Here is a 24,220-nt window from a genome sequence, read left to right on the forward strand (position 1 = left end):
TTTTACAGAAACAAAACTTAAAACCACATGGCTCATTTGCATAAACAATAAGCACTGAAAAAAAACAGGTTTTTCCTTGTGCGCTGATGTGGTCCGCTTCTGTCGGACTAAGTCTGCAGATCATACTCATAGAATGAATGGACATATATTCTCTGTAGCATTTCAGTGATGTCATAAATGCCGACGCAGAACTATGCTTCACCCTTTACTCCACGAGGCTCCTGACTGTGGTAGCTGTAATGCTCCGACAATCCATCAAGCGGTGCGGCTTCATAGTTTACCAAAGTCATACTAAAACATTTTGACAGATTTTTGAGCGCCGTGTACCACATAAAATCACACTCCTTTTTCAGACACAAGGAAAATTCGGCGTAACATTTATTTTGCCTGTTATTATAGAATAGAAATAGTTACTTTTTTTGTTATATCTATGTATTTACGTTTTTTTAAACATTCATTCATTCATTCAAAATCAGTTCAAGTTCAGTAAGCACAACCAGAATTAATACATAAGGGGCACCGGATTATAAGGCGCACTGTCGATTTTTGAGAAAATTAAGTGATTTTAAGTGCAGTATTTTATAGTCCAAAAAATACAGTAACTTGTTTTATCACACGGCGATAAACTGTTTTAGTGCAATGACAACATCTCTAGCCTCCATTGCAACTTCATGTAAACCGCACAGACAGCGGCGCTTTCTGCACTCAGGTTGCGCGCGTATCCGCTGTGCTGATAAACAAATAATCCGTGTATATTCACCATAAACACTGTATTATTAAGAGTCACGTTTGAGTTACTCCCCCTTCAGAGCATTATCACCTTACGATCAGCATGCAGCTCGCTAATGAAACTACTGCACATTGCGTCAGATTTGTGAAGTTGATAGAGAGAGAGAGAGGACAGAAGAGAGGAAGGAGAGAAAGAGAGAGGAGAGATGGAGTGATGGATGGCCTTCATTAACACAGAGGCATCCAGGCGACTGACTTGTGTTTCATGCGAGTGGCTTCGTAACACTGCACGATACAGGAGTGAGACAGGAGACACGTCCCACCTCTGTGTCCCACCGAAGACGAGAGACGAGCAGATTTAAAGGGACAGATGACACTAACCCTTTTGGATTTTGACCATATTCACTAAATTAAATACGTTTTCCTCTAATATGATGTTCTGTCCCACTCCACAAGCCCAATATCTGCCAGTTTAACTAATACGAAAAAAATGTGCTCTACTCTTTCCTCACTGCTCTTCTCTTCTGTCCCTTCTCTCTCCTCTTTTTCTTCTCTTCTCTTATGTCCTCTCTTTCCTCTCCTCTCCTGTCTCTCTCATCTCTTCTGTCCTGTCTCTTTCTCTCTCTCTTATCTTCTCTTCTGTCCTCTTTCCTCTCCTGTTTCTCTCCTCACTTCTCTCCTGTCTCTCTCTTTACTTCTCTTCTGTCCTCTGTCTCTTCCCTCTCTCTCCTCTCTTCTCTTATGTCCTCTCTTTTCTCTTTTGTCCTCTGTCTCGTCTCTCTCTCCTTACTTCTCTTCTCTTCTGTTCTCTCTCTCTCTCTCCTAACTTCTCTTCTGTCCTCTCTCCTCTGTCTCTCCTGTCTCTTTCCTGTGTTCTCTTCAGTCCTCTCTTTCTCCTCTTTCTCTCCTCACTTCTCTTCTGTCCCCTCGTCTCTCTCCTCACTTCTTTTTTCTTCTGTTCTTGTCTCTCCTCTCTCTCTCTCTCTCTCTCTCAAAACTTCTCTTCTGTCCTCTGTCTCTCCTCTCTCACCTCTCACCTTCTCTTCTCTCTTTTTTCTCCTCTCATGTCTCTCTCCTCTCTACCCTTCAGTCCTCTCTCTTTCTCTTCTCACTTCTTTTCTGTCCTCTCTCTCTCTCTCTTTGTCTCTTCTCTTCTGTCCTTGTCTCACCTCTCTCACTTCTCTTCTGTTCTCTGTCTCACCTGTCTCTCTCCTATCTTGTCTTTTGTCCTCTTTCCTTTCCTGTCTCTCTCCTCTCTTCTCTTCTGTCCTCTCTTTCTCCTCCCTCTCTCCTCACTTTTCTTCTGTACTCTTTCCTCTCCTGTCCTGTCTCTCTCCTCTCTTCCCTTCAGTCCTCTCTCTTTCTCTTCTCACTTCTTTTCTGTCCCCCCTCTCTCTCTTTTTCTCTTCTCTTCTGTCCTCTTTCCTCTCCTCTTTCTCTCCTCACTTCTTTTCTGTCCTCTGTCTCTTCTCTCTCTGTGTCCTAACTTCTCTCCTCTTCTGTCCTTGTCTCTCCTCTTTCTCTCCTAACTTCTTTTCTGTCCTCTGTCTCTTCTTACTTCTTATGTCCTCTCACTCCTCCTTTCTCTCTTCACCCTCTCCTTTCCCTCCTCCCTCTCTCTCCTTTGTCTTTCCTCTGCTTTCGTAAAATCTTGTACAAATACTTCTAATAATAATAGACCACTTTCTTAGAGGGAATATTCTGCACATAACATATTGAGATCACCATGTTTCCTTTTATTGTTTTGAAAATGCTATATTCATTTCAGTTTCATTTTTGATGCTCTGAGTAAACTCACTCCCCCTTCAGAGCACTATCACTTTACAATCGAAAATGCATTTTGCTACTGAAACTACTGCACATCGCATCAGGTTTGTGAAGTTGAAGTGTAGTGGTTTGAATAGTCCCCGGAAGAGATCGCTGCATTACTCAAACACGCATGGATGACATCTAAAACCTCTTCAGACATGTTTTTGATCAGGGAACAACATTCAAACATGGTAAAAAGCTCCCCATCTTTAAATCTCTCGCCTTTCCGTGCCCCTAAAATCTGTGCACACTTCTACATTCTGATCAAATCCAGAAAAGTTTTTACAATAGAGCATAAAAAACATCTGTCCGAACTTGTTACATTTAGAAAAAATTTATTTTACCAGAGATAAGTAAAGGTTTGATGCTTCGATTGTTGATTCTGAGAAAATCTGCGCTCTTGTTTTTCTCTTTTTTTACGTTTAAGCAGCAATGCTTTTGACATGTACGGAGCATGTGTCTCTCTGATTGGTTAATCCGCCTGTCAATCACACCCTCTAAAATCAGGGAGACAAGATACAGCTCCAGATCCGCTCGTCTTTGTAACGTTTTGTCAAAGCGCGTGGTTTTGGCTGGTCAGGTGATCCCGCCGATTCCCTAATTTCCGCAGATCTGATCATGATTCACTTGTCCCTCTCCTGGTACCTCATTAGGCAGTTCCTCTACAGTAACTCAGTATCAGGATGTCCCACCTCCCTGCCAACTCCCCCGTACCCCTCCTCACACCTGCTCCGCTGCGGTGCCATCCTCTTGAGGGACCCGGGACCCCCACGCCGGCTGTTCAGTGCCCGCTCCAGTGCCACTCGCGCTGCTGCGATGTGAGCCGAGGGGCTGTGCGGAGCTAAGGCTGGAGCTACGACTAGTTTGCAGTAAATTGTATTCTCGGTTTATTGTATTTAGTACGAGCTGCAGTTCAGGTTTAAAGGTCTGATATAACACAACATTTACTCTTGTTTATCTGTCTTATAAGTCATGTTATAATGTTGTTACCGCCTCAAAAACAGACCTGGAGTTGTGTTTTTTATTTGATTCACACATGTTTGAGTAATCCTTTATTATAAGTCTGTCTACTAGGGGTGTAAAAATAACCAAAATATCGTGATACTGTATCATCAAAAGTCATATTATGTAAGTAATATTATGGGCTGTCACAATATATCGAATCACAAGTTTCTTTGCTTAAATTCATTGTTATGTTGCAGCAGTAGCTAAAAAAACAGAGAGAACTACATCGACCATGATCCTTTGCTGTTTCGCTCATCAAGAAATAACAGTTCTAAGCACTTTTAAGTTTTGTCAAGGCATTTTAAGTGGAAAAAGCAGCATATTCACAAGAAATATCACAGTAAATATCGTACCATGAGATGTATATCGTGAAAATGTTGTACCGTGAGATTTGGATATTGTTACATCCCAACTGTCTACATCTTGTGTTCTGTAGATGGGCAATCGCAGGACTGATTATCCACATGATTTTAGTGAAGGTTTATGGAGTTTAAAAACACACTGGAGCACTTCCTGTCTAACCACATGACATCACAAGGTAGAACAGAGTGTTTTCTGTTTGAGAGACGAACTCTGCTTCAATTTGTGGGATTTGTGTGTTAAAGGTCTTATATTACACAAAATTACTTCATTCTCTGATTTTATTTTCTTAATCTGTGATTCTCATAGGATGTGGTAGTATGTTAGTGTTGTGATGATGTTTACAGCAATGTCAGGTACCATTGGGCAACGCAGTTTACAACTCCATCCTCAAACCTAAATCTAAACAAGCAAAGAAAACAATAGAAATAGCCAGTTCTGGCACAGAGGTGTGAAAGCACCAATTATGACCCTGAATGATTATGCTAATAGGACCCCACACTAGAGATCTCCCCACGTTGTGCAGTCCTGCTCCCGCCCGCGTAGAATTATAGTTTTCATTCACGCTCTCACCCGCGTCCGTTTTGCCTGATGAAGGCCTAGTGCCAAAACGTTGCACGGTTTGTCCTAATAAATCTCGCCCACAAATCCTGCAAGATGGGGACATTCGCGTTCTTAAGCTGTATTAAACAAGGAAATCCTGAAACGAATTGTCTAAAATGTGCTCGAAATTAGATGTTTTTACTGTAAAATGTTTTTATTAATGCCAAATAAAATATCCAGCACAGATTATATATGATAGGCAAACATTAATCATTTGTATATTTTACTTTACACTCATATTTAGTTTGCGGGACTGCAGTTTATCATCCCACCCGGCTGTGCCCGCATTGAGCTTTCAAACGCACTGTTTTGCGTCATGTCTCCTGGGTGCAGGGCTCTACCCCACACTCAGTGCAGGTTCTAGAAACTGTAAACAAGTAGCTGTCTTAGTTTCAGAGTAGTTTCATTGTAGTTAGCTCCTCCCTTCCAACCAGAACTGAAGAAGCAGCTTGGAAACATATTGGACCAAATAAACTTTTGTTCAGTTGACAAATTGAATTTCTCCTTTTACCGCAGTTTTCTAAAGCATATCTCAGTGGACTTGTTTCTTTTATTAAGTTGTTTTAGACGAATATTGGGATTTAAAATGTCCAAGTTATAACACAACGATCCACGGGTGCCACATATTCTAACTATATAATCAACACAAGCAGAAAGTTACTCATAATCTTCTCAGTGAAACCCTGTAGAGAGCTGTGATGTCACGTGTAAATCGGCGGTGGGCACAGTTGGTCCCTAAACCCGCTCCAGCGTATCACAGTGAGGCCCATCTGCTCGTATGCAGCCACTGATGAACTCTGGGAAATCCTGGCCCCCCTCACCACACATGGGAGGTGGAGGGAGGGGGGGGTGGGGGTGGTGTGGCTGCCGGGGGGTTTTAGTCTTTTGATGTATTAGATATTTGGTTTGGATGTTCCCCACTGATTCCCACTGTAGCAGACTGCTGTGAGGTGTTTTGACTTTTTTATGGACCGGTGACGCATGCGGAGTAGTGTCTCCCATTCATGTTGATGAGAAAACTTGAAAGAGAAAACGAACTCAGCCTAATTCTGCAGAGTTTGTGCGTTAAACATGTGTGAATGAAACCCAAAAACACATCTCCAGGTATCGGAAAATACCGTAATAAAGCTTAAACACAATGGGATAAATGGCTTGTTTACAGTCACTGGGGTAACATCTGTGCGTGACATAATTTTGCCCAAAGCTAATTGTGCCCCAAACGAAGTGCCGGACTCTGGCTGATCCAATAAGGTAATGGATTTGGTCTAATTCAATCAGACTGGAAGTGAACGGTAAATTTGAGATGGTCATCGGGGGTTTAGTCATCGCTACACTGCAAAAATGAGTATGTAGCTTTGGTTAAATGGACTTGAGTTTACAATATTGATCTGGATTTTGGGTTTTAAGTCGTTTTAAAGTTGCACTGTGTACCTTTTCTAGTGAAGAGTCGCCATCTGCTTGTCTCCATGGTGATGTTATTGCTTTGTCTGGCATCTAACAAAGCTTATATGTCTTCAATTATTTGTGCTTTTACTGAATTTCTCAAAACTACCACGAAAACATACATTAATAACGTGAGTGGGCCCTTTTCTCCATAGATCTGACCTGTAACTTGGCCTGGTGATGTGGTCTGCTTGTCTCCATGGAGATAGTTAAATGCCATACTGTAGAACATTCCAGGGGGAAAAAACAACATGGTCTCAAGCAGGTTTCAGAGCCTTTAATAGAAAAGTTTCAACAGAGCTGTGCAGCTTTGGACACCTTCTATGGACACATGCAGATCACTTTTATGTTCATTTGCACCAAAATGACTACAGAAACCATCGTGTATCACAAATTAAGAAAACTGGAGAATGAAGTTAATGTTGTTAGTGTTGGGAGTAACGCGTTATAAAAGTAATGAATTACTGTAATGCGTTGCTTTTTGATGTAACGCAGTAATGTAAGGAATTACAGGGGGAAAAAATATGCGAAAACCCCCCCGAAAGGATCGACACAGAACTTTGCGCTGCACAGGGCTAATTGCAGCTGACGCCCGATTACTCTTTGCGGACACCCTGCTCCACGAGCTCAAGGTTCTCTCAGGGTGGTTCTAGATTCCAAGTCCTAATCCAAGATTAATCCGTGTTTAGTCCTGGTTTAGTCTTGGTTTAGTCCTGGTTTAGTCCTGGTTTAGACCTGGTTTAGACCTGGTTTAGACCTGGTTTAGTCCTGGTTAGTCCTGGCTTAGACCTGGTTTAGTCTGGTTTAGACTGGTTTAGACCTGGTTTAGTCTGGTTTAGTCCTTTAGTCTGGCTTAGACCTGGTTTAGTCCTGGTTTAGACCTGGTTTAGTCCTGGTTTAGACCTGGTTTAGACCTGGTTTAGTCCTGGTTTAGACCTGGTTTAGTCCTGGTTTAGACCTGGTTTAGTCCTGGTTTAGACCTGGTTTAGACCTGGTTTAGTCCTGGTTTAGTCCTGGCTTAGTCCTGGCTTAGACCTGGTTTAGTCCTGTTTAGACCTGGTTTAGTCCTGGTTTAGACCTGGTTTAGACCTGGTTTAGTCCTGGTTTAGACCTGGTTTAGTCCTGGTTTAGACCTGCTTTAGCCCTGCTTTAGTCCTGGTTTAGACCTGGTTTAGTCCTGGTTTAGACCTGCTTTAGCCCTGCTTTAGTCCTGGTTTAGACCTGGTTTAGTCCTGGTTTAGTCCTGGTTTAGTCCTGGTTTAGTCCTGGTTTAGACCTGGTTTAGACCTGGTTTAGTCCTGGTTTAGTCCTGGTTTAGACCTGGTTTACCTGGTTTATCCTGGTTTAGTCCTGGTTAGACCTGGTTTAGTCCTGGTTTAGCCTGGTTTAGACCTGGTTTAGTCCTGGTTTAGACCTGCTTTAGCCCTGCTTTAGTCCTGGTTTAGACCTGGTTTAGTCCTGGTTTAGACCTGCTTTAGCCCTGCTTTAGTCCTGGTTTAGACCTGGTTTAGTCCTGGTTTAGTCCTGGTTTAGTCCTGGTTTAGTCCTGGTTTAGACCTGGTTTAGACCTGGTTTAGTCCTGGTTTAGTCCTGTTTTAGGCCTGGTTTAGACCTGTTTAGACCTTTAGTCTGGTTTAGACTGGTTTAGTCCTTTAGTCCTGGTTTAGACCTGATTTAGACCTGGTTTAGTCCTGGTTTAGACCTGGTTTAGTCCTGGTTTAGACCTGCTTTAGCCCTGCTTTAGTCCTGGTTTAGTCCTGGTTTAGACCTGGTTTAGTCCTGGTTTAGTCCTGGTTTAGTCCTGGTTTAGTCCTGGTTTAGTCATGATTCAGTCCTGGTTCAGTCCTCTGGTTCCTCCTGGTTTAGTCCTGGATCAGTCCTGGTTTAGTCCTGGTTCAGTCCATATACGTCACAAAAGTTCAGTATCTTCGCACACTTATTTTGGTGAGAGTAACTTAAAAGTGCTGCAGTAGTCATGTAATGTCTTACATTTTAAATACCGTAATATTGTAATGTAACAGATGACTTTGAAATGACAGTAACAAGTCATAAATAACACATTACAGTTTTGAAGTAACTTGCCCAACAGTGTAAATACTTCACAGTGTGCGGAGAATACAACTCCGACAAGGTAAACGAGAATGGAAACAACCACAATTACATCGATTAAAAGCTCTAAAAATCATCGCTCAATTCTGCATCATAGTTTCACTTTAACCAAGTTTAGGTGTTTATTTTTTGCAGTACACAAACCCCTTTTACTGCAGCTATCAAACCAACCCAAATCTCATTCTTGTAATCACTCACAGATGAAGCCTCTTATCAGACAGTCTCACCGTGTGTCACAGCATCTCCTTCTCCATCAGCGCTGTTCTGTGTATTAGCCCTTTAATTGAACAGGACGGGGAGGGGCCAGGGCGCTCTTATGATACCGAATCCGTGTAATGTCTCCACCGGGCCCCTTTAAATTTCCTCGGGGAAATCTCTTTTAAACAGCTTGGGTTTATTATTTCAGATCACGCGATTGTCATTATATCAACCCATTTTATGAACTTTCTTTTATAAGATATGACTTTTCCATTTTTTATTTTTTTTTTATCTGGCAAGGCTAATTTTACTGTGAGTTCGTTTCATGCTGGCTGGCTACGTGCTGTAATTACTTCTACTATTACTGCGCATACTGTTTCACTATACTTCTATGACTCATGTGTACTGCGTTACTACAAATACTCGCTACTTCTTACTGTCTAATTTACTAGAAAGATTCATTTGGCCTGAGGGAAATTTCTTTTTAACATTTTGCGTTTATTGTTGTGGGACGCACGCTGACTGGGTTGTGATGGCGCTCTGAAGGGGTTGTGACAGCACGGAGAGCAAAGGGACAGGAGACTCGGAAGAACTGAAACTTATTAAACATGAAAATCAAAACAATAAAAGGTAACATGGTGATCTAAATGTGTTATATGTTTGCTGTTAATACTAATCCAAATCTCTCGGTATGATTTTATACGATACGATATGCGTCTAGATTTGGGCGGTATCCAAATTTTGATACCGTTAAACCTTCTTAGGATTTTACCGGGGTGTACGATATTACCGTATTACCAAAATGTTTTAGTACAACTTTGGTAAGCTACGAAATTGCACATCTATACAGTCTAATTGTACAACCTGCAGACTTATAATCTCTGAAAAGTTTCACATGAACCATCTCCAACGCGAAACACGCACAGAACAGACTCACCATCAGCAGCACATCCTCTGTCACAGAAAGAACACTCATAATCCACTGAGTCATGTCCTTTAGTCCGACAGAAGCTGAACCGCATCAGAGTTTTTTTTATCAGTGCTTTATAGTTTATGCAAATGAGTCATGTGGTTTTAAGTTTAGTTTCTGTAAAATGTAAACAAATGTGCGCCTGGAGTCAAAATGCTGGCAGAAGTACTAGTATTTTTTTTTTGGGACCAACTCGGCCGGTCTTGCCCTCTTGTCTTATGAGCGGAACGAAACTAACTAACGAACGTCATCTCGTCAACATTATGGATACGATTAGTTTTAAATTGTGACAGATTAAACTGAAAATACAACCACACATTCACTTGTGCTGAGCAAACAATTTTAGGTATTAATAAATTATAATATTATTTTAGGTCCTTATGTCCTGCAGATGACGGTAATGAAACTGATATTGTTACTACTTTTTGATACCTCGGGATACCGTAATATTGTATTACCGCCCAACACTATCTCATGTTACGATATTTATTGCAGTATTTTGAACAGGCTGATATATTTGTAGACAGGACAGTTTTTTTGCTTTTAAAATACCTTGACAAGATATTGGTGTGAATTATTCCTGTCATAATCCCAAGAATTCAAGTAAAAAACATATCTCTTCATGTTGTCTGCGCTGAAATGAATCATGGGATATGTAGTTTCTGATGTTCATAAGCTGTTACTAATATAAAACCATGAATTTAAGCAAAGGAACTTGTAATTGGATATATTGTGACACCCCACGATACAATATCACGATATTTCGGTTATTGTTACATCCCTAGTTAATACCCATTATAAGTAAAGGTAGATTTTCTAACGTGTACTACTACAAATACTGTAATACTACTTCTTTGACTATTATACCTTATTTATGCAGTGTATTTGTCCACTGGGAAATGTTCGGGTTTATTTTTTCACATCACAGATTAAGAGTAATGTTACTTCAAACAATATTACTCAAGTAGAAGTACAAAATATTGATCCAAGAGGAGTAAAAATGTATTTGGGGAAACTAGTACTCAAGTAATAGTAACTTTAAGGGTAAGTAAAAGAAGAATAGTGCTCCAGGAAATGTAACTGAGTCGAAATACCTCAGCTGTACTCACCTCGGATGACATATTTCACTGTAGTACTACGAATACCCATTACTAATCTATGAAAGCTAATGCAGTGTGTAGAGCAGGTGCTTTTAGATTTCCTCAGGGTAATTATCACGGGTTCATTATTTTATTTCCACTTGATTGTCATAGCAACACATTTTATTCTTTGCTCCATTTTTTAGGTGGAGATATTTAAGGTGGATTTATTGGCAGTGTTGATTTTACTGAGCCTGATTTTGTAAGACTATTATTACTGCAAACCGACGTACAAAAAATTCTACTCAAGTAAGAGTAATTTTACTTCAGAATAATATTACTCAAGAAGAAGTAGAAAGTAGTCTAAGAAATTACTTAAGTAAGAGTAAAAAAGTATTTGGGAAGACTCCTACTCAAGAAAGAGGAACTTAAAGAGTAATAAAGTAGGAGTAAAATACGTTGAAAAGTACAGTTTCTGAGTTTTCTGAGTACTGCCCACCTCTTAACATATTTTATTACATCTACTGCCTACTGTTAGTCTGACTATATTATTACTACTAGGGATGTAACGATATCCAAATCTCTCTGTACGATATTATCACGATATACATCTCACGGTGCGATATTTATTACAATATTTAGGAGAGGCTGATATAAATATAGATAGGTCACTTTTTTGCATTTAAAATACCTTGACAAGATTTGGGTGTGAATTGTTTCCATTATAATCCTAAGAATTCAAGTCAAATCATATTTCGTCATGTTGTCTGTGCCGAAATGAATCATGGGATATGTAGTTCCCGATGTTTATAACCATTATAAACGACTATACGACTATAAAACCATGCATTTAAGCAAAGGAACTTGTAATTCGATATATTGTGACAGCCCACGATATTATTGTAAGACTTTTGACGATACGATATCATGATATTTTGGTTATTGTTACATGCTTAACTACTACCACTACTGCAAACACTACTACCACTACTACTTCTATTACTAATACAGCTTTTATTATTATTACTAATGCTGCAAACTAGTACTGGTGATTTATTTTTTACTATTATAAATACTAACTACTACATGTGAGTAATTACATTTTCAGTACTGTATTACTAGGGCTGGGTATCCTGAAGGAGTTGCCGATACGATACATACCTCGATACATAGGTCACGATACATATCTTGACACAGTGCACTTTCGTTTAATGCGATATGTTTCAAATCGATTCAATATGGTTCAATAAAAATTAAAGACTAAATCATGGCTGTGATACTAAAGTCTTTGTTAATGAAACACAATACATTTTAATCATCAAAACAATGAAAATGTCAAATGTGCTGCATAAATGAGTTTCCTTCCACTGAAAAAGCAACAAAACTGTAGCTGTAACTAAATAATTTAGTAAAATATACCAAAAAAAATACTCTTGGCGATATATTGATACGGCAGTCCCCGATATTGATACTGTATCATCATATTAAACAATATGATATATCAATATTTCAGTATTTTTGCAGCTTTATCCAGCTACATTTCCCTATCCCTCAAGTCAAAGTGCTGTCAAAAGTATCGAAAATCAGATACTAATTGGTACTAAAAATTGTATTGAAACTAGATACTCACTTGAGCAGGTATCGATACTAAAAGTCACATTTACAGGACAGAAATGAACCTTTCCAATGTTGAAAACTACATTCTGTTGTCTAAAGAGTGGCGTTAATTTATCATCGTGGTGTCAGAATCGGTATAAAGTATCGATTATATTCCTTAGTATCGAAATCGAGTTGAAAATTTTCGTATCGTGACAACTGTTCTCTGTTGTTATTCTATCATTTTCACTTTTTTAAGGCAGATTAATTTGACACCTCTCCTTGCATATTTCCTCAGCCCTGGTTTCCGTCTGCTTCCACCTTAAGACTCATTCTCGGGTTATCGATGTGTGAATGAAAAAGCAATAATGTGCGAATGAGCTCTCCATCGATACCTGAGTCTCCCATTTACAGACGCGTCTTGACCGCGGGCCAAAACTAATATGAAGCAAATCTCGTTTCGACGGGGAGAAAAGCTGCCGAATGTGAAATATCAGGTGGCAAATGGGGTATAAAGTTATGTGACAATTATCGTTATTGGAAAGAATGAGCCCCTGCGGTGAGATGAGGTGTAGATGGTGCTGTTGGTGCAATACGTGGATATTCTATACTGTACACTACCCATCAAAAGTTTAGACTCACCCGCTCATTCAGTGTTTTTCTATATTTTTACTACTTTCTGTATTTGATATCCAAACAGAAAACAACAAATATATGAAGTAAGATGCATGGAGTTATGTAGAAAATAAAATAAAAGTGAAATAACGCTACTAAATTTTTTATTTTTTTTTAACGTATATGTTTTCTGAGGTATACTGTGTAAATTTTCGGTTGTGTGTACGTTTTTCAGCTTCTTATTTCGATGGATATGTCATTGCTCTGTCTGGAATGTTCCACAGTGTGACATTAAACACTTCTACTTTATATTTATCCAGTTACATGTGGTTTTATAGCTCAAAAATACCAAGAAAAACAGGCATTCAGACTGCGAGTGTGGTTGCCTCTCCACAGATCTGACCTGTAACTTTGTCTGGTTTGGTTTCTGTGAAGATAGGAAGGTTTAATGTCACACTGTGAAACATTCCAGACACCAGAAAAGGTACACAATGCATATTTAAAATAGCTTTACTTTCTTAAAAAAAAAAAAATTCAGTAGAGCTGTTTAACTTTTTTCTTTACTAAATAATTCCATATACTGTATTTTTCGAACTATAAGGCGCATTAAGTGAAACAAAACAGTCAGATAAGTCAAACTTTATTTCAACTCATTCACAATAACTCAGCCCAGGGCCCTGGCATCCACGATCCTTTGGCAGATCGAGGCGTAATTCGCCCAGCGTTGCCTCCCTGTCTTGGTGAATGTGTATTATGTATGTGAATGTGGGTGAAATTTAAGTTTGACTCAAATATACATTGAGCAATAATGTGTTTAATTCAGCTTTGCGCACATTTGTTTACATTTTACAGAAACTAAACTTAAAACCACATGGCTCATTTGCATAAACTATAAGTGCTGAAAAAATGTCTGGCTCCTCTTGCGCTGATGCGGTCAGCTTCTGTCTGACTTATTCCGTGAAGCTCCTGACTACTGCACCTGTAATACTCAATTACGACAATCCATCAAGTGGTGCAGCTTTGTAGTTTACCAAAGTCGTACTAAAACATTGTGATAGACTTTTGAGCAGAGTGTACCACATAAAATCGCTTTGAGGTCAGTAAGCACAACCAGAATTAATGCATAAAGCGTACTGGATTATAAGGCTCACTGCTGATTTTTGAGAAAATTAAAGGATTTCAAGTGCACCTTATAGTCTGAAAAATACGATATGTTGATTCATATATTTGATGTCTTCTGTATGTGTCTAAAATAGGGATATCACAGATTCGATACACAAAGCGCTTTCTTCTGCACATTTTTCAGGCACAAAATAGTCAGTATTTTTGTAAAATTAGGACGTAAGTATGTCCATCTGTCGACTTTTCACCTTTGACTCCACCCAAACCACAGTGCTGCTTTGTGATTGGTCTGAAACACAGGTGCCCCAGACAATTACACCAACAGGAGCCTGGGATGTTCTCTAAATAAGAATAAGGGACAAAAGCCTGTGTGGAACAAACTAATTTGCTATTGTGTTTCTGGTTTTATCAAATAATGGCAAAATCCAAAAAAAAAAAAAAAAAAAAAAAGTACCCACGACAACTTTATACAAAATTTTGAAGGTGCATTGTGTAACTTTTCTGGTGGAAGATCATTCAAATGCTTTTCTTCAAGGAGATGTTATTGTTTTGTCTGGAATGTTTCAGAGTATATCATTATTAAACCTTTCTATTTTCACGGAGACCAAACCAGACCAAGTTACAAGTCAGATCTGTGGAGAGCCGACCCGCTCACAGTCAGAATACCTGTTTTTCTTGGTATTTTTCAGCTATAAAACCACCTATAATTGAATAAATGTAAGGCCATCTCCGTAGAAACAAGCAGGTGACCAAAAAGTTACATAGTGCCCCTTTTAAATTAACTTATTGCCACTATATTACCTTAAAATGTTTTCTAATTCAAATCTGTTTTTCTACATTGTTGTAAAGCGTGTGCTCTGCTGCCCCTACAGGTGAAGTGCTGTAAGTACTGGCCCGACGACACAGAGATCTACAGAGACATAAAGGTGACCCTGATCGAGACCGAGCTCCTGTCCGAGTACGTCATCCGCACCTTCGCCGTGGAGAAGGTAAACACCCCACAGCTAACTAAGACCAGGCAGAGGTCAAAGGTCACAGCAGGAGAACAGCTAGAGTTTGTTAGAAAATAGAAAGTTTCCATTTCGTTCACCAGCCTTGTGTGTGTTTGTATTTTATGTGTCTCGACTTTGAAACTTTTACTGTTTACGATTCTTTTGGTATCCACTCTCTCTGTCGCTCTACTTCTTTTACTCTCTTTCTCTCTACTTTCTTTCTTCTGCTGTTGTTTAGTGTTGTATATATTTTGTGTGGTTGATATGAGGGGGTTTGGTGTAGTCAAACTCCTCTGAAAAAAATCATTTTTAACGCTTTGTGAGGGTCCAATCTGTTTTATTTAACATTTTTGGAAGTGTTAATAAAGTCACAGTGGACCGGAGTGCCTGTTTAACCCCAAAATTAAGAGTTATATTAACATTTTGAGAGTAAAGTAAAGATTTTTTACACTTATTTTGACCTAATTTAACATTTTGGAGTAACTAGACACTGTTAAGTAAATTAAGGCATATTGTAAAAACGTTTCTTTTCTTTTAAACATTGTAAAATATGAAATTATGTACAAATCTATAACTGAAGGCTTGATGGAATTTTTAATATCAAAAGGTTTAGGATTTTTAAGCTCATAAAGGTTCAGCAGGTATTTTTCCTCACATTGAAACACTCTGGAAGCATGGCAATGTTCATAAAATGAAATAAAAAAACAACTGTGATCTAAACATGCATGTTGTGTGCTGACCCTGCTCTGACCCTGCCCTCCGCTCTGACCCTGCTCTCCTGGTTGTTCTCCTCAGCGCGGGGCCCATGAGATCAGGGAGATCCGACAGTTCCACTTCACTGGCTGGCCTGACCACGGCGTGCCCTACCACGCCACAGGGCTGCTGGGCTTCATCCGCAGGGTCAAGGCCAAGACCCTGACCAACGCCGGACCTATGGTGGTCCACTGCAGGTCTGGAGCTTTTTCTTTTTCTATTTTATTATTACACATGTTCACTCATTCTAGTTTTTCAATAGGCTCTCTTCACACTTGCGTCACAAACCAGGAAGACGTCCAGCTTCCCAGGCCCAGTTTTCTTCATCTCCATGTCATTGTAGTGTCCGTTATGTTTGGCTAATCAACAATTACAACAATACTTCAGTTTTCATCATTTCCCCACTGACACACAACTCAGAGCGCACTGGGTACACGCGATTCGAAAAGATGAGAAGCTAAATTCAAGATTATTCTAAACCGTATGCAGTCTTCATTTTACTGCTGATCACATTTACTTCAGTGGGTTTATCACAGTCGGTGTCGGGAACTACACCGGAAGTTGTCATGGCATCTTTCCAAACGTCTTCCTGGTTTGTGACGTAAGCGTGAATAGAGCCTATTCTATCACAAAAAGTATTCTTGTGAGTTTTAATTTCAAAAACATGCCAGAAAATTGTATTTTGTTTCATTCACACAAGTTTGAGTAATCCCAGTTAATTCATCTCTACATCTACAATGCTCAAAGTGCTCTGTTCCACATTGTGATGTCATGAAGTGGTAGTTTTTAATTAACAGCTACCTTTTCTTTTCAGTTCAGTAGAGACTGGCAATTTCAGGGCCGAAGTCATCCAAATATGTACAGTACTACTAATAATATTCTAGTGAATGTGTATGGAGTTTAAAAACACAGTGGAGCACTTCATGTATTATCACGACATCACAAGGTGGGACAGAGCATTTTCAGTTTGAGAAAAGAACTCAGCCTAAATATGCAGGATTTGTGAGTTAAACATGTGTGAATGAAACAAAACACAACTCCAGGTCTGTTTTTGATGAGGAAACATTATAACACAGATCAGAAAAATACTGTAACATGACCCTTTTAATTTGACTTGTTTGTGTTTCTGCAGCGCCGGGGCGGGGAGGACAGGCTGCTTCATCGTTATAGACATAATGCTGGACATGGCCGAGAGGGAAGGAGTGGTGGACATCTACAACTGTGTGCGAGAACTGCGCTCCAGAAGAGTCAACATGGTCCAGACCGAGGTACTGGGACTCGGGACTCTGGACGGGGTTTAGGTTTAGTTTTGGCTTTTGTTAACTTTATGGTTGCGAGGTAACCGTGGAATTACCTCTACATATGTCATCGTAAACATGCAATTAAAGTCAAATGAATCTCATGAGAAGGAATAGGAATTGATTTACAAACAAAATAGCAAAATAAAAGCACCAGAATCATGTAGAGCGGATTAATTAATAAAACATTCATTTTAAGACCGAAATGTGGAGCTTGACAAGAGCAGTTAATTTGTATTTCTGTATTTCACAACGCAAAGTGAATTCTTCTTGTTTGGAACACAGCAGCTATCAGGTTAAAAATGAAATATACATATTTACTTATGAATCCATGTATCATTCGTTCATTCTTTTTCAAAATAAAACCAAGAATAAGAAAATGAAAAAAACAACGATTTTCTTCATTATTTGTCTCCAAAACCAAAATGAAAAAACAGATGACGATTCAATTTTTCAGTATTTGATTTTGTGTTTAAATGAATAATGGAAAAATGGCCAGTTTCCCATTTCTGTGACTTAAACTGCAAAGCGGGACTTTTGCGAAGTATACGGACTGAACCAGGACTAAACCGGTTTCAATCCTGATCTCAGTCCCGGTCCTGGTCCTGGTCTGGTCCCGGTCTCAGTTCTGATCACGCAACAGTGTGCACTTCTGGGCCCGTCCCACTCAGTCCTGGTTTAGTCCTGGTGTAGTCCTGGTTTTCCTGGTGTAGTACTGGTGTAGTCCTGGTGTCCTGGTTCAGTCCTGGTTTAGTCCTGGTGTAGTACTGTTTTAGTCTTGGTTCAGTTCTGGTTCAGTCCAGCCAGGAAACGGCCCTTATCCGTTTTTTCCATTATTCATTTCAACACAAAATCAAAACCTGAAAAAAAACGAATTGTCATCCATTTTTTCATTTTAGTTTTGGAGACAAATAATGAAGAAAATAGTTCTTTTTTTTGTTTTGTTTGGTTTTATTTTGAAAAACTAATGAACGAATGATACACGGATTCTTCTGCATACTTCACTGAGAGGATTTGCTTCACCATTTATTTATACGTGAAGACCAAGAGATCAGGATGTAGCAACAGGCAGAGACAGAGAGTGTTGCGTCTATAAATGTCTATGCATGTCATGTCATCTGCTTCCCATGTCCAGCCAGGAAGTAAAGTTACAAACACCACCAACATTTCAAATCTAAGCAAAATTTTGAGTCAAATCTTAAATATAGTTGATGTTAACGATGTTTTAGTGAAATGCACTTTAAGTCTGGGCCCTCAGAGACAGTCGGTGATATAAGATTAGGCACGCTCCACGACAGCCTGTTGTGTCTGCACTGGATTAAAGGAGATCTTCGAGTGATTCTGAGCATAAGACCAGCTTTAGGAAGTGCAAGAACAAACAGAGGAACAAAGGAAAATGTATGTATTTTTTATTTGGCAGAAATTCAACGAGTAAAGAACATTATGTGACTTCTGTTTACGTACAAATATAGTAAACACACACAAAACTACTGTAAGTAATGAAACACAACTGCAAACCTTTCTGTTAAAATGAAAAAAATTAATCAAATTATCTATAAAAAATAATAATGCAAGCGTAATCAGTGGCGGAGTTAGAGATTTCGGGGCCCAAGGTGAACTTAAGTTTGAAGCCCTTAATATAATTCACCTTTTTGTTTGTTTTTTTATATATTTGTTTGTTTTTCCCCATTGTTCTTGAGACAGGCACATTTCTATTTGAATTATGGTGGATTAGAAACTTGTCTTATTAGTTATGTTGCCTACTAGAAAACCAGAGCTGAAAGTAGTTTTATTTTTGTGCTAGTACAATAACATTTTTGTTTAGATCCATTACATATGATTATTATTATTTTCCTCATGATTATTGTTCAAAAGTAAACTACTCTCATTTAATGTCATATTGAGGGAAAGTCAAATTGCTCTGAGGCCTCGGCGATTAGTAGCACTGAGGACAGTTGGTTTGGGGACCACAAGCAGCCACCTACTTTTGCCTAATGGTAGCACCACCTCTGAGCATAATGAATGAATGAATGAATGTTTTTTTGGACAGTAATACATAGAACATGCATAGAGAACATAAATACATAGATATAACACATAAAGTGAATGTTTCTTTTAGTGCTGTCATGCGATTAAAAAAATTGAGAGATTAATTAATTATGATCTGTAATTAATTAATCTAATTAATCTCATTTTAATCTCACCTAAAAATTGCTGAGAAAAGCTTCAATTTGAGGTATTTTCATTTAAATTCATTATTACATTATTGTGGCAGATCAAAAGACTGATATAGATTTAAAAAAGTGACTTTATAAAGTCATTTATTGTTTAACAAATCTCTCCAATTTGGCTGTTGAGCCCAAGTCTCCATGAATAAGAAACTGTTTGCTGTAAAGTAGCAAAGACGAGGAAATCTGAACATAATAACTTTTGTCTACTTAAAGACAATAAAAAGTCCAGTCTTTCCTTAACCATATTAAAAATATTATTGATAGAGAAATGCTTTATATATGAGATCACTGGTTTTAGTCCTGGTTTAGACCTGGTTTAGACCTACTTTAGTCCTAGTCGAAGTGAGTGGAATTACCGAAATAAAAAAATGTATAAATGTGTTTTGTTTGTGCGTGTGTTGTTGTCCCAACAACACATAAAAACAGGTTTTATAATAAAGAAACTCACATACAGAAACACTAGATTAAAAATGAGATTAACGCGATTAAAAAACATAACGCGCTAAATATGACTGTAATTAATTAATCGCAATTAACGCGATAATTTGACACCCCTAGTTTCTTTTCTGTAATAATAAGCAAAAACTTGTGTCCGAAAAAGGAGTGGGAGGAAGTAAACACTTATTTAATAATGCAAAGTAAAAAATAAAAAAATCTTAAAGGGCTCATGCTATTTTCTGATTTACACTATGTTATAATGTTGTTTCCTCATCGAAAATATACCTGGCGTTGTGTTTTGTTTCATTCACACTTGTTTAACACACAAATCCTGCATATTTAATAGAGATGTAACAATATCCAAATCTCACGGTCTGATATTTATTGTGATATTTTGTGGAGGCTGACAAAATTGTGAATATGCTACTTTTTCCTCTTAAAATGCCTTGACAAGATTTAATCCAAAGAACTAAGATTTAAAAGTGCTTAGAACTGCTATTTCTTCATGTAGTTTGCGCCAAAACGGAGCAAAGGATCATGGTCAATGTAGTTCCTACTGTTTTTTTAGTTACTGCTGCACCATAAGTTTTAATTTAAGCAAAGAAACTTGTAATTCAATATATTGTGATGGTCCACGATATTATTGAGAGACTTTTGACGATATGATATCACGATATTTAATAAATATCTAATAAAGAGTTACTCAAACATGTGTGAATGAAACAAAACACAACTCCAGGTTTGTTTTTGAGGAGGTAACAAATAATATTGGAGCTTATATAATATAAAACATCAAACTTCATAAACACCAAATTAGGAAAAGTGAGCAAAACTGTCAACTATTTAACTTTTTCATGAAGTTCTTTGAGTTTACGCTGGCCTTTTGGCTTCTCTACACATCATATGTAATCAGACTTTTCTCGTGTTTACGGTACAGACCCCAGTTGCTTAGAAACATGATTCTGAACCATAAAAAGCAAAGTAACATTATTATTCCTCAGCAGACAGGTGATTTAGTTTTAACATGTATATGATAAAAACTCATTAACTTTCTATTTTAAGTTTAACTGGGCTAATGTGGACTTAAATTGAGTTCTTAAAGCCGGCATTTAATTGGTAGTGAATAGTCCTACCTCAGTGGATTAAGGACACATCATATTGTTCACGCACCAGTTTAAACGCACTGTACCTGAAGAGAAATTGTTGTAAATAAGTGTCATTTTCCTTTGTTAAAACCTCTTTTGGCATTTAGATTTTTTATACTGCACTCTATTTTCTGTTGTTGACCATTAACTTCCACTAGGTGGCGCCAGCCTGGCTACCACAATATGGCTTTTTTGAAAGAATGTAAGGAATTTTTTGTTTTCATATATGGTCATAGAAACAGTGTTGGGAAGGTTACTTTTATAATATATATTCCCCTACAGATTACAGATTACATACCCCAGACTGTAGTTTGTAACGTAATCCATTAAATTACTTAAAGTGAGTTACGTAATCTGAATAATTTGGATTACTTGCTTTGCTGTAGAGAAGCAAAGACTCGGACATCTTCACTTAAGTCTGCTAAAAACAATAAAAAAGCCCAGTCTTTACTTAACCGTGTTAAAAATATTATTGATAGAAGAGGAGGAGACACGGCCCACACGGCATGGTTTAGTCCTGTTAAATCCTGGTTTAGACCTAGTTTAGACCTGGTTTAGACCTAGTTTAGACTTGGTTTAGACCTGGTTTAGACTTGGTTTAGACTTGGTTTTAGTTCTGCTTTAGTCCTGGTTTAGTCCTGGTTTAGTCCTGGTTTAGACCTAGTTTAGACCTGGTTTTAGACCTGGTTTAGAACTGGTTTGGACCTGGTTTAGACCTGGTTTGGACCTGGGTTTAGACCTGGTTTAGTCCTGGTTTAGACCTGGTTTAGACCTGGTTTTAGACCTGGTTTTAGACCTGGTTTTAGACCTGGTTTTGAACTGGTTTGGACCTGGTTTAGACCTGGTTTGGACCTGGTTTAGACCTGGTTTAGACCTGGTTTAGACCTGGTTTTGGGGACCTGGTTTAGACCTGGTTTAACCTGGTTTAGACCTGGTTTTAGACCTGGTTTAACCTGGGTTTAGACCTGGTTTAGACCTGGTTTTAGACTGGTTTGAACTGGTTTACCTGGTTTAGACCTGGTTTAGACCTGGTTTAGACCTGGTTTAGTGTCCGGCAATGAGTGGAATTTCCGAAAACAAAAACAAAAAAAGGGAATACCTTGAAATGTGAAAAAAGGGAAAATACCGCCATTAATCCATTTATTTCAACCAAGTAATCTAATTACCACTCACTGAAACAGTAACTGTAACCGAATACAGTTACTCATAATTTGTACTCTGATTACATAACTCCGGTACATGTAATCTGTTACTCCCCAACACTGCGTACAAACTAATAAAAATGTTAACAAAGGCACAAAAGTTTATCGTTTGTGATCGTAGAAAACAAACCATAATGAGTATGAAAAAATGCAAGATTTTTTTTGTTTTCGTTTATGGTCGTATGAACTAATACTAATGATAACCAAAGCTCAAGAGTTTATCTTTATGATCGTAAAAATCAAACCACAATGAGAATGAAAGAAAGTAAGGATTTTTTGTTGTTGTTGTTGTTGTTTTCGTTTAAGGTCATACAAACTAATAATAATGTCAAGAAAAGCTCAAAAGTTTATCATTTATGATGGCAGAAAATAGACCATAATGAAAATGAAAATAACAATACGGCTTTAAACAAGTATATTGTATTAATTCAATTAGAGGTGTTTTTATTTCTCAAAACTACAGCAAAAACATGGATTATTACTTTGAGCAGGTCCGTATCTCCACAGATCTGACCTGTAACTTGTCCTGGTGATCTGACTGCCTTTCTCCATGGAGCTAGTTAAACCAAATGCCAGACTGTAGAACATTTCCGAAAAAAAACCAACAACATGGCGTCAAGCAAATGTTGGAAAATCACACCACTGTAGCTTTTACAACCAACCATGACCAACGATTTCACCGATTTCGAGCCCACGTCTCATTATATTTACGTGTACACTGCCGGGTGGTTTTACTGTCCAAGATTTAGCAGCTCTTTACATATTTAATGATAATCCCCCTCGAAGCGCCCTCGCCAAGGCACTGCCCCGCACTCGCGCTCCATTTCCCCGGACACAGAGCATAAGTGCCCCGGCAATAAAGCCCATTTTAGAGCCTTGTAACCACCAGCGTTTAGCCCATATTGATAGCTGCCTCACCCTCCTGTTTCATACCGACCGAAGCGCGCGAGCTTTGGGGAGTTTTTTAGCGCGCGCTGACCATCTGGAGGTGTCCGTAGTTTCAGTGAACGCATCATTTCACCGTAATTCCCTTTAAATCACAGGCGTCATTGGGTTTAATGGGCAAGCGCTTCACGGCTGAGGGTGGACGGGGATTTTCTTGTCGACCGGAGACCAAATGTTGTTCAGGCTGAGTCATTCGCCACAAGTTCACTGACCTTCAATGCGACATGTGTGTGTGTCTGTGTGTTTGTGTGTGTGTGTGTGTCTGTTTGTGTATATGTTTGTCTTTGTGTATGTGTATGTTTGTTGTGTGTGTGTCTATGTATGTTTCTGTGTTTGTATGTGTGTGTGTGTGTGTGTGTCTCTATATGTTTGTGTGTATTTGTGTTGTGTGTTTGTGTTTTGTGTTTTTGTATGTTTGTTGCGTGTGTGTGTGTGTGTGTCATGTGTGTTTGTGTGCCTGTGTGTGTTTGTGTGTGTCTCTGTATGTTTGTATGTGCGTTTGTGTCGTGCATGTTTGCGTTGCATGTGTGTTTATGTTTGTGTTGTTTGTGTGTGTCTGTATATGTTTGTATGTGTGTTTGTGTTGTGTGTGTGTCTGTGCATGTGTATGTTTCTGTGGTTGTGTCATGTGTGTTTGTGTGCCTGTGTGTGTGTATGTGTCTGTATATGTTTATGTGTGTTTGTATGTGTTTGTGTTCATGTTTATCTGTATATGTTTGTCTGTGTATTGTGTGTATGTATGTTTGTGTGTGTGTATGTGTTTGTGTGCCTGTGTGTGTCTCTGTATGTTTGTATGTGCGTTTGTGTCGTGCATGTTTGTGTTACATGTTTGTTTGTTTGTGTTGTATATGTTTGTCTGTGTATTTGTGTTGTGTGTGTGTGTGTGTATGTGTCTGTATATGTTTATGTGTGTTTGTATGTGTTTGTGTTCATGTTTATATGTATATGTTTGTCTGTGTATTTGTGTTGTGTGTGTATGTACGTTTGTGTGTTTGTGTCGTGTGTGTGTTTGTTGTGTGTGTCTGTTAGAGCTGGGTATCATTAAAAAGTTGCAGATACAGTACATACCTCGATACAGTGCACTTTTGGTTCGATACGATACATTTCAAATCAAATCGATACGGTTCAGTAAAAAATAAAGGCTAAATCGTGTCTGTGATACTAAAAGTTTTTGTTAAACCACTTCTTCTTGTGCAAAGTTCATATGAAACACAAACATTTTAATCATCACAACAGCGAAAATGTCAAAGCTGAGTGATTTTCCTTCCTCTAAACAAACAACAAAACTGTTGCGTAACAAAATAATTGAGTAAAATATACCAAAAAATACTCTTGGTGATATATCGATACAGCAGCCCGTGATATCGATACTGTATCATCACATTAAACGATATGATATATTGATATTTAGATGTTTTTGCACAGCTGTAGTGTCTGTATATGTTTGTATGTGTGTTTGGTGTTTATATTGTGTATGTTTGTGTTTGTGTCTTGTGTCTTTGTCTTGTGTGTGTGTTTGTGTCATGTGTGTTTGTGTGCCTCTGTGTGTTGTGTGTGTGTGTGTGTGTTTGCATTGTG

The 24,220-nt window shown here is 38.5% G+C and overlaps 1 protein-coding gene across 1 annotated transcript in view; it reads left to right on the forward strand.

Moving 5' to 3' along the window:
• LOC110153462 (protein tyrosine phosphatase receptor type M) overlaps positions 1 to 24,220 on the forward strand; it is a 583,698-nt gene that overhangs the window by 529,917 nt on the left and 29,561 nt on the right. The window contains exons 25-27 of the mRNA XM_055151363.1: positions 14,511 to 14,627; positions 15,426 to 15,580; positions 16,516 to 16,651. Coding sequence (XP_055007338.1) covers positions 14,511 to 14,627; positions 15,426 to 15,580; positions 16,516 to 16,651 — 408 coding nt within the window. The remainder of the gene's footprint in view (positions 1 to 14,510; positions 14,628 to 15,425; positions 15,581 to 16,515; positions 16,652 to 24,220) is intronic.

This window comes from Boleophthalmus pectinirostris, unplaced genomic scaffold (genome assembly GCF_026225935.1).
Source record: "Boleophthalmus pectinirostris isolate CB_2022bp ecotype Guang Dong unplaced genomic scaffold, ASM2622593v1 HiC_scaffold_16, whole genome shotgun sequence".
Classification (NCBI taxonomy): domain Eukaryota; kingdom Metazoa; phylum Chordata; class Actinopteri; order Gobiiformes; family Gobiidae; genus Boleophthalmus; species Boleophthalmus pectinirostris.